This window comes from Leptodactylus fuscus, chromosome 7 (genome assembly GCF_031893055.1).
Source record: "Leptodactylus fuscus isolate aLepFus1 chromosome 7, aLepFus1.hap2, whole genome shotgun sequence".
In the NCBI taxonomy this organism is placed as follows: domain Eukaryota; kingdom Metazoa; phylum Chordata; class Amphibia; order Anura; family Leptodactylidae; genus Leptodactylus; species Leptodactylus fuscus.
The window spans coordinates 58,088,980-58,106,795 of record NC_134271.1 but is presented as its reverse complement, the minus strand read 5'-3'; the positions used below and the strand labels follow the sequence as shown (position 1 = coordinate 58,106,795).

Here is a 17,816-nt window from a genome sequence, read left to right as displayed (position 1 = left end):
AGCTTTTTGCATAGTTGGCAAAGTGAGTGATGTTACTGAATGTCATCCACATGCTGTGGGAAAACATCCATACAGAAATTATCTTGAATATCCATTTATATGGCAGATATTTATCGTGTGCGTCTCTCCTTTCAGTGAGGGGTGAAATTAGATGGAAATCTGTAGCAGAATCTGCAACAAATCATCATGCAACTAATATACTGTATATTTGCCAGGGATTTGTTGCAAAATCTACAGCAGATTATTTTCTTTTCACTGAATTAACATGCCCTAGTAAGGAGCCTTCATCACAACTAATGCTACAATCTACTATATATACCATTATCTAAAAAAACACCACCAATGCTAGCAAACATCTGACTGCTTAGGAGGCGATGTCTGCTACAGAGAATATCTTTATACCCATTTAGACCCTCATGATAAATGGTCTTAATTTAGCATAAAAGTACAGATGTTCCCACTTTGGTCATTGTATACACAATCTATACCATTATATATCCCATACTATATATCTATGTGGTCATGTGTGTAGATTTGTGTATATATGGTGCCAAATATGACCTTTTTCTGTATTTTTTTTTTTTCTTTTGTACGTTATCACTTAATATTACTTATCCTTTCCTTTATCAGAGTTATGGATTATGGGATCGAAAGGATTTGGAACCTGTAGAGAAACCTCAAAAAGAAAAGAAGGAGAGTGAGACTGAAATACAGTTAACTGAAGAACCAGATCTCAAAGGAAGCACCAGCTCGTTATTGCGTCAGCGTAAGAGAAGAGAGTCACAAACAAGCAAGTCAGACCAAGGTGGGAATCTTCATGGGACAGAATTTAGGCTGATGATATTGTGTATGCGTGTGTTTTTGTATTTTTCTTTTTTTTTTTCTTTTTTTTTTTAATCAGCTTTGCAGGTCATAGTTTGGTTTTACAATTTATATGATGAAGACCTATATCCTACTAATATTATAAATGTGAAAGTTTGGATATTTGTGTGTTTGTTACTTGATCACGCAAAAACGGCTGAATGGATTTGGATGAAATTTGGCACATAGATAGCTTGTAACCTCAATTAACACACAGGCTTCACGACTGTTATGAATTTATGTTCACATACTAAATTATACTGCTCTACCAGCAGCCGTGTCTCAGCTAATTGGAGGTTGCTGATAAAGCTGAGTCTGTTATCCCTCTGTGTAAACACACAAATAACACTAAGTCCATTGTGTACAAGCATTTGCATATTATCTGATCTGCTCCAGGCAGATGGGAAAACCCCTTTAATCCAAATTGGCAGTTTCCCAATTCTAAACATGTTGGGAAAAAGAAAATCAAATTTTTCGCAAAATTCTAAAAGAACGAGAGCTATGAAGGTAGCCAGAAGTCAGACTTCTCCTCAAGCAGAGCTCAGGAGGATTGAGCAAGCTAGGCGTCAAGCGGCGCTTAGAGCATCTGAAACGCCGAAGCAGGCGGATCATCAACGCCAACAACACACTCATTATATGGCATCTCAGCGAGCTGCTGAAATGCTGAAACAATCACAGGCACAGCGCGAGGAACAAGTTTGGCATCAAGACAGCTTGAGAAATGCCGGAGCAGGCAAACCATTAACGGCAACGATTTGCTGAATATAGGTGTGTGTGTGTGTGTGTGTGTGTGTGTATATATACCACAAATTGTATGTATACTGTGAGCATTTGGGCCAAATACTTCAAATGGTGTTTTATGCTTCCATAGCCATTCAGTTTGTGAGAAGTTGTGATAATAATGGTGTTGCTATTTTCAGACCAATCTGTTCCAAAATAACAGAATTAATGAAATCTTAAATGGTTTTTTGTCACTTCTTGTTTCCCAGATGTGTCAAAAGAGAAGCCGCGAGATTCAGAAAAGAAAAAAAAGAAACCAGCAGCAGTGAGGATGAAGATGGTTGGGGTGAAGGTTGAAAATTTCTTTGTCCGCATGTAAGTGCCCTGTATATATTTTGCATTGTAATCTCCTAGTATGTCAGACTGAATATACCATTTATCTATGTACAGTATGTTCAAGCTGAGAAAAGTACAGGTCCGATTATGGAATGCACTAATATGGTGTAGGTGTAACTACAATCATTAAAAAGAAAATAACTAGAGATGAGCGAACACTAAAATGTTCGAGGTTCGAAATTCGATTCGAACAGCCGCTCAATGTTCGTGTGTTCGAACGGGTTTCGAACCCCATTATAGTCTATGGGGAACAGATACTCGTTAAGGGGGAAACCCAAATCCGTGTCTGGAGGGTCACCAAGTCCACTATGACACCCCAGGAAATGATGCCAACACCTCTGGAATGACACTGGGACAGCAGGGGAAGCATGTCTGGGGGCATCTAACACACCAAAGACCCTCTATTACCCCAACATCACAGCCTAACAACTACACACTTTACACACTCAATACCACCTCTCTGACAGTAGGAAAACACCTTGAAACATGTGTATTTGGCACTTGCAGTGAGGAGAGCTTGTCACCAGCAGTGAATTTGGCCCTTGTAGTAAGTTGAGGTTGGCACCAACATTTGTTTTGAAAATCAGGGTGGATTGAGCCTCTAACCAGCAGAGTTTGGGCAAATTCATGGTGGAGGGAGCCTCTAAAAACCCCAGTTTGGACCAATTCATGGTGGAGGGAGACTCTAAAAACCCCAGTTTGGACCAATTCATGGTGGAGGGAGACTCTAAAAACCCCAGTTTGGACCAATTCATGGTGGAGGGAGCCTCTAAAAACCCCAGTTTGGACCAATTCATGGTGGAGGGAGCCTCTAACCAGCCCAGTTTGGACCAATTAATGGTGGAGGGAGCCTCTAAACAGCCAAGTTTTGGGAAATTCATGGTGGAGGGAGCCTCTAACCAGCCCAGTTTGGACCAATTCATGGTGGAGGGAGCCTCTAAACAGCCCAGTTTGGGCAAATTCATGGTGGAGGGAGCCTCTAACCAGCCCAGTTTGGACCAATTAATGGTGGAGGGAGCCTCTAACCAGCCCAGTTTGGACCAATTAATGGTGGAGGGAGCCTCTAACCACCCCAGTTTGGGCAAATTCATGGTGGAGGGAGCCTCTAACCAGCCCAGTTTGGACCAATTAATGGTGGAGGGAGCCTCTAAACAGCCCAGTTTGGGCAAATTCATGGTGGAGGGAGCCTCTAAACAGCCAAGTTTGGACCAATTAATGGTGGAGGGAGCCTCTAAACAGCCCAGTTTGGGCAAATTCATGGTGGAGGGAGCCTCTAAAAAACCCAGTTTGGACCAATTCATGGTGGAGGGAGCCTCTAATTAGCCCAGTTTGGACCAATTAATTGTGGAGGGAGCCTCTAACCAGCCCAGTTTGGACCAATTAATGGTGGAGGGAGCCTCTAAAAAACCCAGTTTGGACCAATTCATGGTGGAGGGAGCCTCTAATTAGCCCAGTTTGGACCAATTAATTGTGGAGGGAGCCTCTAACCAGCCCAGTTTGGACCAATTAATGGTGGAGGGAGCCTCTAACCACCCCAGTTTGGACCAATTCATGGTGGAGGGAGCCTCTAACCACCCCAGTTTGGACCAATTCATGGTGGAGGGAGCCTCTAAACAGCCCAGTTTGGGCAAATTCATGGTGGAGGGAGCCTCTAACCAGCCCAGTTTGGACCAATTAATGGTGGAGGGAGCCTCTAAACAGCCCAGTTTGGGCAAATTCATGGTGGAGGGAGCCTCTAACCAGCCCAGTTTGGACCAATTAATGGTGGAGGGAGCCTCTAAACAGCCAAGTTTTGGGAAATTCATGGTGGAGGGAGCCTCTAACCAGCCCAGTTTGGACCAATTAATGGTGGAGGGAGCCTCTAACCACCCCAGTTTGGGCAAATTCATGGTGGAGGGAGCCTCTAACCAGCCCAGTTTGGACCAATTAATGGTGGAGGGAGCCTCTAAACAGCCCAGTTTGGGCAAATTCATGGTGGAGGGAGCCTCTAAACAGCCAAGTTTTGGGAAATTCATGGTGGAGGGAGCCTCTAACCAGCCCAGTTTGGACCAATTCATGGTGGAGGGAGCCTCTAAACAGCCCAGTTTGGGCAAATTCATGGTGGAGGGAGCCTCTAAAAAACCCAGTTTGGACCAATTCATGGTGGAGGGAGCCTCTAATTAGCCCAGTTTGGACCAATTAATTGTGGAGGGAGCCTCTAACCAGCCCAGTTTGGACCAATTAATGGTGGAGGGAGCCTCTAACCACCCCAGTTTGGGCAAATTCATGGTGGAGGGAGCCTCTAACCAGCCCAGTTTGGACCAATTAATGGTGGAGGGAGCCTCTAACCAGCCCAGTTTGGACCAATTAATGGTGGAGGGAGCCTCTAACCACCCCAGTTTGGACCAATTCATGGTGGAGGGAGCCTCTAACCAGCCCAGTTTGGACCAATTCATGGTGGAGGGAGCCTCTAAACAGCCCAGTTTGGGCAAATTCATGGTGGAGGGAGCCTCTAAAAAACCCAGTTTGGACCAATTCATGGTGGAGGGAGCCTCTAATTAGCCCAGTTTGGACCAATTAATTGTGGAGGGAGCCTCTAACCAGCCCAGTTTGGACCAATTAATGGTGGAGGGAGCCTCTAACCACCCCAGTTTGGGCAAATTCATGGTGGAGGGAGCCTCTAACCAGCCCAGTTTGGACCAATTAATGGTGGAGGGAGCCTCTAACCACCCCAGTTTGGACCAATTCATGGTGGAGGGAGCCTCTAACCACCCCAGTTTGGACCAATTCATGGTGGAGGGAGCCTCTAAACAGCCCAGTTTGGGCAAATTCATGGTGGAGGGAGCCTCTAACCAGCCCAGTTTGGACCAATTAATGGTGGAGGGAGCCTCTAAACAGCCCAGTTTGGGCAAATTCATGGTGGAGGGAGCCTCTAACCAGCCCAGTTTGGACCAATTAATGGTGGAGGGAGCCTCTAAACAGCCAAGTTTTGGGAAATTCATGGTGGAGGGAGCCTCTAACCAGCCCAGTTTGGACCAATTAATGGTGGAGGGAGCCTCTAACCACCCCAGTTTGGGCAAATTCATGGTGGAGGGAGCCTCTAACCAGCCCAGTTTGGACCAATTAATGGTGGAGGGAGCCTCTAAACAGCCCAGTTTGGGCAAATTCATGGTGGAGGGAGCCTCTAAACAGCCAAGTTTTGGGAAATTCATGGTGGAGGGAGCCTCTAACCAGCCCAGTTTGGACCAATTCATGGTGGAGGGAGCCTCTAAACAGCCCAGTTTGGGCAAATTCATGGTGGAGGGAGCCTCTAAAAAACCCAGTTTGGACCAATTCATGGTGGAGGGAGCCTCTAAACAGCCCAGTTTGGGCAAATTCATGGTGGAGGGAGCCTCTAACCAGCAGAGTTGGGGGAAATCAGGGTGGAGGGAGCCTAGTATTAGCAGAATTGTGCAACGCTTATGGTGGATGAGTATGAGGATGCGGAGGAATTGGAGAGGTTGAGTACAGACATGGAGTTTCATGTTGGGGTGCTTTACACAGGTGGGCACAAAAATGACGGCTCTACCCAGTGGTGGTTCATTTTTATCAAAGTGAGCCGGTCGGCACTCTCAGCTGACAGACGGGTGCGCTTGTCAGTGATGATGCCACCGGCTGCACTGAACACCCTCTCAGATAGGACGCTGGCGGCAGGACAGGACAGCACCTCCAAGGCATATAGGGCAAGTTCAAGCCACAGGTCCAACTTCGACACCCAATACGTGTAGGGCGCAGAGGGGTCGGAGAGGACAGGGCTGTGGTCGGAAAGGTATTCCCGCAACATGCGCCTATACTTCTCACGCCTGGTGACACTAGGACCCTCCGTGGCGGCACTTTGGCGAGGGGGTGCCATCAAGGTGTCCCAGACCTTAGACAGTGTGCCCCTCGTTTGTGTGGACCGGTGAGAACTTGGTTGCCTACTGGAGGAACTGCCCTCCCTGCCGCCAACGTCACATGCTGGAAACATCTCCATCATATTCTGCACCAATTGCCTGTGGCAAGCATTGATGCGATTGGCCCTCCCCTCTACCGGAATAAAAGACGAGATGTTGTTTTTATACCGGGGGTCAAGGATAGCAAAGATCCAGTACTGGTTGTCCTCCATGATTTTGACAATACGCTTGTCGGTTGTAAAGCACCCCAACATGAACTCAGCCATGTCTGCCACAGTGTTAGTTGGCATGACTCCTCTGGCCCCACCGGAAAGTTCAATCTCCATTTCCTCCTCATCCTCCATGTCTACCCATCCGCGCTGCAACAATGGGACGATTCGAAGTTGCCCGGAAGCCTCCTGTATCACCATCACATCATCGGACAACTCTTCTTCCTCCTCCTCCTCCTCCTCCTCCTCCATTAAACGCAGTGAAGCGGACAGATGTGTGGACCTACTCTCCAGCTGTGACGGATCGGATGCTATCCCTAACTCCTCTGTGTGATCTGAGTTATCCCTGATGTCAATCAGGGATTCTCTCAGAACACACAAGAGCGGGATTGTAAGGCTCACCATCGCATCCTCAGAGCTCACCCTCCTTGTGGACTCCTCAAAGACCCGTAGGATGTCACAAAGGTCTCTCATCCATGGCCACTCATGGATGTGAAACTGAGGCAGCTGACTTTGTGGCACCCTAGGGTTTTGTAGCTGGTATTCCATCAAAGGTCTCTGCTGCTCAACCACTCTATTCAACATCTGAAACGTTGAGTTCCAGCGTGTGGGGACGTCGCACAAAAGCCGGTGTTGTGGCACATGCAGGCGTTGCTGGAGAGATTTTAAGCTAGCAGCGGCTACTGTCGACTTGCGAAAGTGGGCGCACATGCGCCGCACTTTCACCAGTAGCTCTGGAACATTGGGGTAGCTCTTTAGGAAACGTTGCACCACTAGGTTGAAGACGTGGGCCAGGCATGGAACATGTTGGAGTCCGGCAAGCTCCAGAGCTGCTACCAGGTTCCGGCCGTTATCACAAACGACCATGCCTGGGCCCAGGTGCAGCGGCTCAAACCATATTGCCGTCTCATCGAGGAGGGCATCCCTCACCTCGGAGGCAGTGTGCTGTCTGTCCCCCAAGCTGATCAGCTTCAGCACAGCCTGCTGACGTCTACCAACGCCAGTGCTGCAACGTTTCCAACTCGTAGCTGGGGTCAATCTAACAGCGGAGGAGGAGGCGGTGGCGGAGGAGGAGGCGGTGGCGGAGGAGGAGGCGGTAGAGGAGGAGGAGGAGGAGGGGGGTGTTCTTCTCGTGTCCCTGCCAGGAATGTTAGGCGGGGAGACGAGGTACACCGGGCCAGTTTGGGAAGCAGTCCCAGCCTCAACTACATTCACCCAGTGTGCCGTCAGTGAAATGTAGCGTCCCTGTCCGCATGCACTTGTCCACGCGTCGGTGGTCAAGTGGACCTTTGTGCAAAGCGCGGAACTAAGGGCCCGCCTGATGTTGAGTGACACGTGCTGGTGCAAGGCGGGGACGGCACACCGGGAGAAGTAGTGACGGCTAGGGACGGCATAGCGAGGTGCCGCAGTTGCCATCAGGTCCAGGAAGGCGGGAGTTTCAACAAGCCGGAACGCCAACATCTCCTGGGCCAGCAGTTTAGCGATGTTGGCGTTCAAGGCTTGCGCGTGTGGGTGGTTAGCAGTGTATTTCTGCCGCCGCTCCAATGTCTGAGAGATGGTGGGTTGTTGTAAAGAAACGCCTGATGGTGCCTTTGATGGTGCAGGAGAAGGAGATAAGACAGGACCAGGGGAGGATGAGGTAGAAGTCAACAAAGTGGCGGAGGCAGATGAAGTGGTGTCCTGGCTCGTCCTCTGGAGTGCATCGCCAGCACAGTCAGCAGTGGCAGTGGCAGAGGCAGAGGCAGAGGCAGTGGCAGTGGCGTGAACGGCAGTCGGCCTTTGTCCTGCCGTTGCTGCCTGCCACTGATTCCAGTGCTTGGATTCCAAATGACGGCGCATTGAAGTGGTGGACAGGTTGCTCTTCTCAGAGCCCCTAATCAATTTCGAGAGGCAAATTGTGCAGACAACACTATATCTGTCCTCGGCGCATTCCTTGAAAAAACTCCACACCTTCGAGAAACGTGCCCTCGAGGTGGGAGTTTTTCGGGGCTGGGTACGAACTGGAACATCTTGGGAGATTCCGGGTGTGGCCTGGCTTCGCCTAAGCTGCTGACCTCTGCCTCTGCCTCTAGCTACCCTTTTTGGTGCTGCACCTGCCTCAACATCCACACTACTTTCCCCGCTTGACATCCCCCCTGTCCAGGTCGGGTCAGTGTCCTCATCATCCACCACTTCCTCTTCCAACTCCTGTCTCATCTCCTCCTCCCGCACAATGCGCCGGTCAACTGGATGCCCTGACGGCAACTGCGTCACATCATCGTCGATGAGGGTGGGTTGCTGGTCATCCACCACCAAATCGAACGGAGATGGAGGAGACTCTAGTGTTTGAGCATCTGGATACAGATGCTCCTCTGTTAGGTTCGTGGAATCGTGACGTGGAGAGGCAGGTTGAGGGACAATGAAAGGAGCGGAGAACAGCTCTGGGGAGCAGGGACAGTTTGGGTTATTGTTCTGTAAAGCTTCGGAATTTTGGGAGGAAGGAAGACAAGACTGTTGGGTAATAGGAGGAGAGGAGGCAGAGTCTGACTGGCTGCTGGACAATGTGCTGTAAGCGTTCTCTGACAGCCATTGCAAGACCTGTTCCTGGTTCTCGGGCCTACTAAGGTTTGTACCCTGCAGTTTAGTTAATGTGGCAAGCAACCCTGGCACTGTGGAGTGGCGCAATGCTTGCTGCCCCACAGGAGTAGGCACGGGACGCCCTGTGGCTTCACTGCTACCTTGCTCCCCAGAACCATTCCCCCGACCTCGCCCACGGCCTCGTCCACGTCCCTTTCCGGGAGCCTTGCGCATTTTGAATTCCTAGTTAGAAATTGGCACTGTATACCAGTAGTAAAAATTGTGGGTGCACGTAACCCCAATATATTCTTTGAATTCCCAGTCAGACACTGGCACTATATGGCAGTAGCAAGAAATGAGGGTATTTGTATTCCCAATATACTCTTTGAATTCCCAGTCAGACAATGGCACTGTATACCAGTAGTAAAAATTGTGGGTGCACGTAACCCCAATATATTCTTTGAATTCCCAGTCAGAAACTGGCACTATATGGCAGTAGCAAGAAATGAGGGTATTTGTATTCCCAATATACTCTTTGAATTCCCAGTCAGACAATGGCACTGTATACCAGTAGTAAAAATTGTGGGTGCACGTAACCCCAATATATTCTTTGAATTCCCAGTCAGAAACTGGCACTATATGGCAGTAGCAAGAAATGAGGGTATTTATAACCCCAATATATTCTTTGAATTCCCAGTCAGACAATGGCACTGTATACCAGTAGTAAAAATTGTGGGTGCACGTAACCCCAATATATTCTTTGAATTCCCAGTCAGAAACTGGCACTATATGGCAGTAGCAAGAAATGAGGGTATTTGTATTCCCAATATACTCTTTGAATTCCCAGTCAGACAATGGCACTGTATACCAGTAGTAAAAATTGTGGGTGCACGTAACCCCAATATATTCTTTGAATTCCCAGTCAGAAACTGGCACTATATGGCAGTAGCAAGAAATGAGGGTATTTGTATTCCCAATATACTCTTTGAATTCCCAGTCAGACAATGGCACTGTATACCAGTAGTAAAAATTGTGGGTGCACGTAACCCCAATATATTCTTTGAATTCCCAGTCAGACACTGGCACTATATGGCAGTAGCAAGAAATGAGGGTATTTGTATTCCCAATATACTCTTTGAATTCCCAGTCAGACAATGGCACTGTATACCAGTAGTAAAAATTGTGGGTGCACGTAACCCCAATATATTCTTTGAATTACCAGTCAGAAACTGGCACTATATGGCAGTAGCAAGAAATGAGGGTATTTATAACCCCAATATATTCTTTGAATTCCCAGTCAGACAATGGCACTGTATACCAGTAGTAAAAATTGTGGGTGCACGTAACCCCAATATATTCTTTGAATTCCCAGTCAGAAACTGGCACTATATGGCAGTAGCAAGAAATGAGGGTATTTATAACCCCAATATATTCTTTGAATTCCCAGTCAGACAATGGCACTGTATACCAGTAGTAAAAATTGTGGGTGCACGTAACCCCAATATATTCTTTGAATTCCCAGTCAGAAACTGGCACTATATGGCAGTAGCAAGAAATGAGGGTATTTGTATTCCCAATATACTCTTTGAATTCCCAGTCAGACAATGGCACTGTATACCAGTAGTAAAAATTGTGGGTGCACGTAACCCCAATATATTCTTTGAATTCCCAGTCAGAAACTGGCACTATATGGCAGTAGCAAGAAATGAGGGTATTTGTATTCCCAATATACTCTTTGAATTCCCAGTCAGACAATGGCACTGTATACCAGTAGTAAAAATTGTGGGTGCACGTAACCCCAATATATTCTTTGAATTCCCAGTCAGAAACTGGCACTATATGGCAGTAGCAAGAAATGAGGGTATTTATAACCCCAATATATTCTTTGAATTCCCAGTCAGACAATGGCACTGTATACCAGTAGTAAAAATTGTGGGTGCACGTAACCCCAATATATTCTTTGAATTCCCAGTCAGAAACTGGCACTATATGGCAGTAGCAAGAAATGAGGGTATTTGTATTCCCAATATACTCTTTGAATTCCCAGTCAGACAATGGCACTGTATACCAGTAGTAAAAATTGTGGGTGCACGTAACCCCAATATATTCTTTGAATTCCCAGTCAGACACTGGCACTATATGGCAGTAGCAAGAAATGAGGGTATTTGTATTCCCAATATATTCTTTGAATTCCCAGTCAGACAATGGCACTGTATACCAGTAGTAAAAATTGTGGGTGCACGTAACCCCAATATATTCTTTGAATTACCAGTCAGAAACTGGCACTATATGGCAGTAGCAAGAAATGAGGGTATTTGTATTCCCAATATATTCTTTGAATTCCCAGTCAGACAATGGCACTGTATACCAGTAGTAAAAATTGTGGGTGTATATAGCCCCAATTCTATTGCTAGGGGACTTGCAGGGTATTTCTGGGGTGAAGGTGGGGGGGCACACCGTTGGAACGGGTATCGGGGTATATATCGGGTATACGGGAATACACTGACAGTGTATTCCATTCAGGATCCTGGGAAAGCTGGGTTGCGGCGATTGAGCCCGTCAGTGCCACGTTACACTGACAAGCTTCTCCCTGGAATTTAGCTCTTACAAGAGCTGTTGGTTGTCTTCTCCTTCCTATCCTAGCCTGTCCCTGCCTACCCAGAATCTAAGCCCTAGCTAGCTGGACGGAAACCTCCGTCCTCGGTGAATTGCAAGCTCAGAATGACGCGAAGCTGGGCGTCGCTGTTCTTTTAAATTAGAGGTCACATGTTTTCGGCAGCCAATGGGTTTTGCCTACTTTTTTCAACGTCACCGGTGTCGTAGTTCCTGTCCCACCTACCCAGCGCTGTTATTGGAGCAAAAAAGGCGCCAGGGAAGGTGGGAGGGGAATCGAGTAATGGCGCACTTTACCACGCGGTGTTCGATTCGATTCGAACATGCCGAACAGCCTAATATCCGATCGAACATGAGTTCGATAGAACACTGTTCGCTCATCTCTAAAAATAACACATAATGCTCCAAGAAGTAGTTACTGAAATGAATTTTATATATGTGAATGTAGTGATGATATATGTAAGTGCTTAGAGCAAAGGGATAGCTTTATTGTGGGAAACTGCACAATTGAAAGGAGTCTATAGTACATTGTTGGACCAGCTCTAGCCTGGATACAAGATTTGCAATAAGAGTTGCTCCACAGAAAAGGCAAGGTTGAAGTATTCACCACAAAATCTAGTTTTTCGGATTATAAACAGAATCTGGATTTGATGCTAAAGACTATAATCTTCTAGTCCAGGTTTCTCGTCCGTGACTATATGCCTGTCAAAGGCAGGACACATTATGGATGCAGGGAAACCAGATTTCCTTCAGCTAATTGCCTGAAAATGCTAGATATCCCCCTAACCCTGGCTACAAGCCTCTCACCTCTGCCAGGTTAGTCTTCTCTGCACCAGGCTGATGAGATGCAATAACACCGAAACAGCTGTCCTTGGCTGAGAGACTGTACCTGGTAAAATCCCAACATCATTACAAACAAAGGCCTCTGGGAAGGTCGGGCATGATGTTAAAGGGAGCGCCCTCTATTGGGCTGCATGACTGAGGCTCTGTCTTCCTAATTAATTAATGTCTTCCCATGTTCCCTTGCACAGTGGAGCGCTAATGGCTTAATAAGACTCCACACACCTAAATGCTGGTCTCTCCCTATGGAGAGATGATATCCCCCTTACCCTGAAAATGCTCTTGGGAGAGACTGGGGTGTGTACTGAAAGAGCCATCTGTGTCTGGATGGTGGGCAAGGAAACTATGGCTGCTGCTCAAGTGTGACAGATCAGACTATCCTTACTATTGGTGGTCTGTTTGGGCCATCTTGAGCATGCTCACTGTGTGTGCACCCTCACATAACCTGTTCCCATGCTGGTCAAAAGTGTTACTTTACTACAAAAGGCTACTTTTGGGTAGTGTCTCTCTTAGTGACAGATCACTGATTGCCAGACATGTCTTTAAGAGCCTTTTTATAGGGCAGCAGGGGGAAATACTTTTATGCCCTCTTGTGGCAAGACACAGTGTCTAATCAGACCACACCTGTAATAATTTACATATCTGCATGTCAATGAGTGTATATTACATTTGTAAAGAAACAGGTTCTAGGAAACTAGCTTAGACCTTTGACTGAAAATAAGGTAGGGGACCTGGATAGTCTATCCATTGCATGAGGCTAGTATGTTGGAACATAACATAGCATGCAAGGCTCTGTTCACATCTCCATTCATTTTGCTGGTTTTAATGGGCTTCCATTGTAGTTCTATTTTTCCTTTCAAAATGATGAAATATAATGGAATCTGTGACAGAGGTTTCTTATGGAGCCTCCAACACAGATGTGAACATAAGTTAAAAGCCGATGTATGTTATCCCCCATGCCATAGGGATTTCCTGTGCACTTTCAGGGGGGCCTCCACCCATGTGCCTCAGGCAGGATTTATTAAGCTACAGACTTTTATATGTTTTTCGATAGAACGTATGGCTATGATTGGCTGTCTCTTTGCATCATGTGTACAGCTTCTATGCACATACAACGTCAATGTTGTAAATGTTTGGCACTGTGCAGGAAGATCTTATACAGTACACTAGTCCAAGGTTGGTATGACATTCTAGCTATGGATAGTGTGTAATGTCAGCTCAGTGTTTGTGTTGTGTTGTTTGCGTGTACTATATGTACAATGCTAGGAGATGACCTGTAACCATGATCCTGTTACAGAATGCAAGGAGTGTACAAACCAGTGAAAGGTTTCTTCCATGACATCCTTCATACAAAGTACAGAGCGGCCACTGATGTCTATGCTCTCATGTTCCTTGCCGATGTGGTGGACTTTGTCATCATAGTCTTTGGATTCTGGGCATTTGGAGTAAGTGACTCTGGGTTCATTTCATTGACACAGAGGTTATAAATGGTGATTTGGAAACTATGATCTCAATGTCTTCCCCCCTCTAGAAACATTCAGCAGCCGCAGACATCACATCTTCATTGTCCGATGATCAGGTTCCTGAGGCCTTCCTTGTTATGCTTCTGATACAGTTCTCCACTATGGTGATAGATCGAGCTCTGTACCTTAGGAAAACCGTACTTGGGAAGTTGATCTTCCAAGTGATATTAGTCATTGGTATTCATGTCTGGATGTTCTTCATCCTTCCAGCAGTGACTGAAAGGTGAGGAGCCTTGCTATAAGGCACAAGTCATGGGCTGTCTATACACCTTGGACTTGGCATAGCTGATGCACCTTTTTTTCCTCTCTACTCTCCAGAATGTTTAGTCAGAACACGGTGGCACAGTTGTGGTATTTCGTGAAATGTATCTACTTTGCCCTATCTGCCTATCAGATCCGTTGTGGATACCCAACCCGCATTCTGGGCAACTTCCTGACTAAGAAGTACAACCATGTAAACCTCTTCCTTTTCCAGGGGTGAGACTTCTATAATGCTTACAATCGTGTTCAGACTTCTGAGATGGTGCTACCTAAACTTTTAACAAAATGCACTCTATTACAGGTTCCGTCTGGTTCCATTCTTGGTGGAGCTGCGGGCCGTCATGGACTGGGTGTGGACTGATACCACCCTCTCCTTGTCCAACTGGATGTGTGTAGAGGACATATATGCCAATATCTTTATAATAAAATGCAGTCGTGAAACTGAAAAGGTAGGAATGAAAATTGACAACTACATGGATCATATGCTGATGTGACCAATAGCCGGCGTATGCCACTGTTCGGTTATAGTAGTGTTTCCCAACTTTGTCAGACTCTGTGTAACCTTGTAACCTCTTAGACAAAAATTAACCATTTTGATGGGCTTTTTGTTTTTTTTACCGCAGTCTTTTAATTTACAACTGGAAGATAAATTTGTAAATTTAGAAAACCTCAAGAAAAACCACATCATAATTGCATGCATTTTCCATTTGCTGTTTTGTAACCGCATTATGTGAATGCACCCTCAGAGCCACACTATCCTATACTTTCCACCCAACACAAAGAAATAACTCTGTGTGAACATACCCTAAGGATGCCAATGTAGTTCAAAGGGGACAGGCAGCCATTTAACCCCTGGATTGTCACGGCAGCTTTGGTTGGGCATCGCTGGGTTATACAGTAACACATGTCAACACTTACCTCCAGCATTTGTCTACTATGTAAGCGGGGCCTTACATTGCTGGCCATCATATGATTGCCCTGCAATGGTCACTTTCAGAAGAATAAAATGAGCTGTTCATATTCTTGTCACACTAATAGGGAAGAAAGTTACAGAGAGCAACATATTATGTAGCCAGGTAATGGAGGCGCTTTTTTTTTTCAATTCTTTTATTGAGCCTTTGTCATATGATAAGCAGTGACATAACGGAGACATAAGCTTCATCTAGTCTAGTCTAGGTTGTATTGTAGCATGACCGATTTAGCATTTTTTCCAAGTTCAGCTGCAAAAATGTATATGTATAGAAAGTTTCTGGGACACCGTCCATCCTATTACTCAGATGACAGCCTAATTCTTGGAAGCAGAATAAGGTGTGACCCTGACTGCCTGCAAAGACTCTGAGGAAGCGTACAGATTGCTGACTGTTCAGGACACTGGCTCGAGGCATATTATCACTGCTTCTAAGGCAATGTAGACCTACATCTGGGATTGTCTCATTTCTGTCAGCAGAGATTTTTTTTTTTCCTTATGGGATTTTGCAGACAAATCACTTGTGTATAAAGCTATAAGAGAAACTGCAAATATACCGCGTGGCTATTATTTGTTCAGACAGGAAAGTTGCTGATGCTTTACAGACACACCCTTACTTATAGCAGAGGAAAATGTTTCATTGTTACTGAGAAGGCCGAGTCATCATTCTCCATCTTTAGTGTACAGACCTCTTTAAGTCTCCTTCAACCTTTGGATGCTCCAATTCCTGGACAACCTCTTTAATGCTTGAGATTAAATTGACAATAATTTATAAAGTATTTCTTATATTCTTCTTAAAATTCTCAAGAATTTTTAATATATTATGCAATTTTCTTTAACCTTTAGGCTAAGGCCCCACAGGCCATAATTGCAGCGCCAAAGCGCTGCGGAAAAAAACGCTGCGTGATCGCATTGCGGTTCTTTCCGCAGCGCTTTGAAGAAAGAATTCACTGAGTTTTCCTCCGCGGACTTACTCTTCCCATTATATCTACGGGAAAGTCGGCGTTTCTGTAGATATAATTGAGATGCTGCGATTTGCAAAGCCGTGTCCGCACTGCGTTTTTTTCCACAAAGTGGGCATGGGAATCACATGAATCCCATCCACTTTGCCTGCTCTGTAAAACGCCACGATTTTTCCCGCAGCATCTCCGCTGTGGGCAAATCGTGACGTTTACATCCCGTGGGGCCCCAGCCTTAATTTGCTTAGGATAGGACACCAATATCAGATTGATGTAGGGCCAATTCTCACTGATATAAAAGGCCATTGAGTTGGTGTGACAATTTTCTCCCTGCATGGCGTCCGCATAGTAGCCACAGTACTAAATGTTGCTGCATCGTCCCATTCAAGGGACAATTGCAACCAATTGTATTAATGCAATAGTGTGTTAGTAAGAAGTAGGGAACAGATGGCTGAGTGCAGGATTAGGCATACACAGGGAAGGCATTAAAACTGCACAGACAAAATGGTAGATTTTTAGTCAGACCTGTTTGAGTTTTGGACATCATTTAATATGATTAGAATAAATGAAGCAACTTTGCAATTTGTCTTCTCTACAGAAATATCCACAACCAAAAGGGCAGAAAAAAAAGAAGATGGTGAAGTATGGCATGGGTGGTCTCATCATTGTTTTCCTCATCTGCATCATTTGGTTCCCCTTACTGTTCATGTCTTTGGTGCGCTCTGTTGTGGGAGTTGTGAACCATCCCATTGATGTGACTGTGACCTTCAAGCTGGGTGGATATGAGGTATGGAAGACAAACAGGTATATGTAGTACTGGCAGGACATTAAAGGGTGGAAGAGAAGTGACTGTAGTTATTGGGAGAGATTGATCTATGCTATTGTATAATGCAGCAATGTATGAATCAGCAAAAATGTAAATTGAGACAAATTTATGAAGCCAGAAGTAGATGACTCCATGCACTGCGCAGTGGCCGGGCTGCCTTCTACAAGTCTAGTCACTGCACAATGTTATAACAATCTTATATTAATAATCTGCCCTAAGGTGGGGCTTTAATATAAAGTCTTGCATAACCCCTCTGCTGAAACTGTGGATACCAGATATTTACTATACACTGAAACGTGTTTTCTGATCTCTCCATTTCCATCCTCTCTTCAGCCGCTCTTCACCATGAGTGCTCAGCAACAATCCATCCAACCCTTCACTCCTCAGGAATACGAGGCACTCACCAGTGAATTTGATAGGCAGCCGGTAAGCATTGTGTGCACGGAGCCTAAACCTTGTTCTCATTACATGGTGCCTGCACTCTGTGTCAGAGCCCTGCATTTGGGGTACATGCTGTTAAATCTATATCCATAGAGCTCCATTCACACGACAGATATCAAAAGTGTTCCTTTGGCTCCAGTCGGGATGGTGTGTGTTAGTGTACTTTCTTTTTCTACTATAAAGGAAATCACTCCAACCTGAGGAGCCCCACAATAACCGTATACTCTCCTGCAGCCATGATCAAACACAGTATGCACCGAGCCTTATGGCCTTCTATATGCTATTGCTCTATATACCTGTGACACGTAACCTTTTATTGCCTTATTTCAGACTGCCATGCAGTTCATTACCTTGTACAGTTATGAGGACATCGTGACCGCACAAATAGAGGGGAACTCTGGCTCTCTATGGGGGATCAGTCCTCCAAGCAGAGAGCAGATGAGGAGGGAACTTAAGAATGGTTCATCGGCTATTACGCTTAGATTTACTTGGGACTTCCAGAGGTAAGACATTTCATGGAGAGGGCACAGCAATGACAAAAACTAATAGGCAGTGAGGGAAAATTGCTTGGGCATATACTTGGTGCCAGTTTGGGTGGGAATCCTACTATGACGTATGTTAATAAACTAATGATTGAAAGTTATGTTTGCCTACAAAGGCATTGCCATTGATGTATTAAAGTATAGCATTTTCCTGGTAGAATATAAAGAAGCAAACACAAAGGTAACAATTG

At 45.8% G+C, this 17,816-nt stretch overlaps 1 protein-coding gene across 1 annotated transcript in view; it reads left to right on the top strand.

Annotated features, from left to right (window-relative positions):
- The window catches only part of PIEZO1 (piezo type mechanosensitive ion channel component 1 (Er blood group)), a 167,931-nt gene that overhangs the window by 145,583 nt on the left and 4,532 nt on the right, over window positions 1-17,816 (top strand). The window contains exons 39-47 of the mRNA XM_075281928.1: window positions 631-805; window positions 1,851-1,956; window positions 13,404-13,551; window positions 13,638-13,852; window positions 13,948-14,106; window positions 14,192-14,339; window positions 16,415-16,603; window positions 16,976-17,068; window positions 17,414-17,586. Coding sequence (XP_075138029.1) covers window positions 631-805; window positions 1,851-1,956; window positions 13,404-13,551; window positions 13,638-13,852; window positions 13,948-14,106; window positions 14,192-14,339; window positions 16,415-16,603; window positions 16,976-17,068; window positions 17,414-17,586 — 1,406 coding nt within the window. The remainder of the gene's footprint in view (window positions 1-630; window positions 806-1,850; window positions 1,957-13,403; window positions 13,552-13,637; window positions 13,853-13,947; window positions 14,107-14,191; window positions 14,340-16,414; window positions 16,604-16,975; window positions 17,069-17,413; window positions 17,587-17,816) is intronic.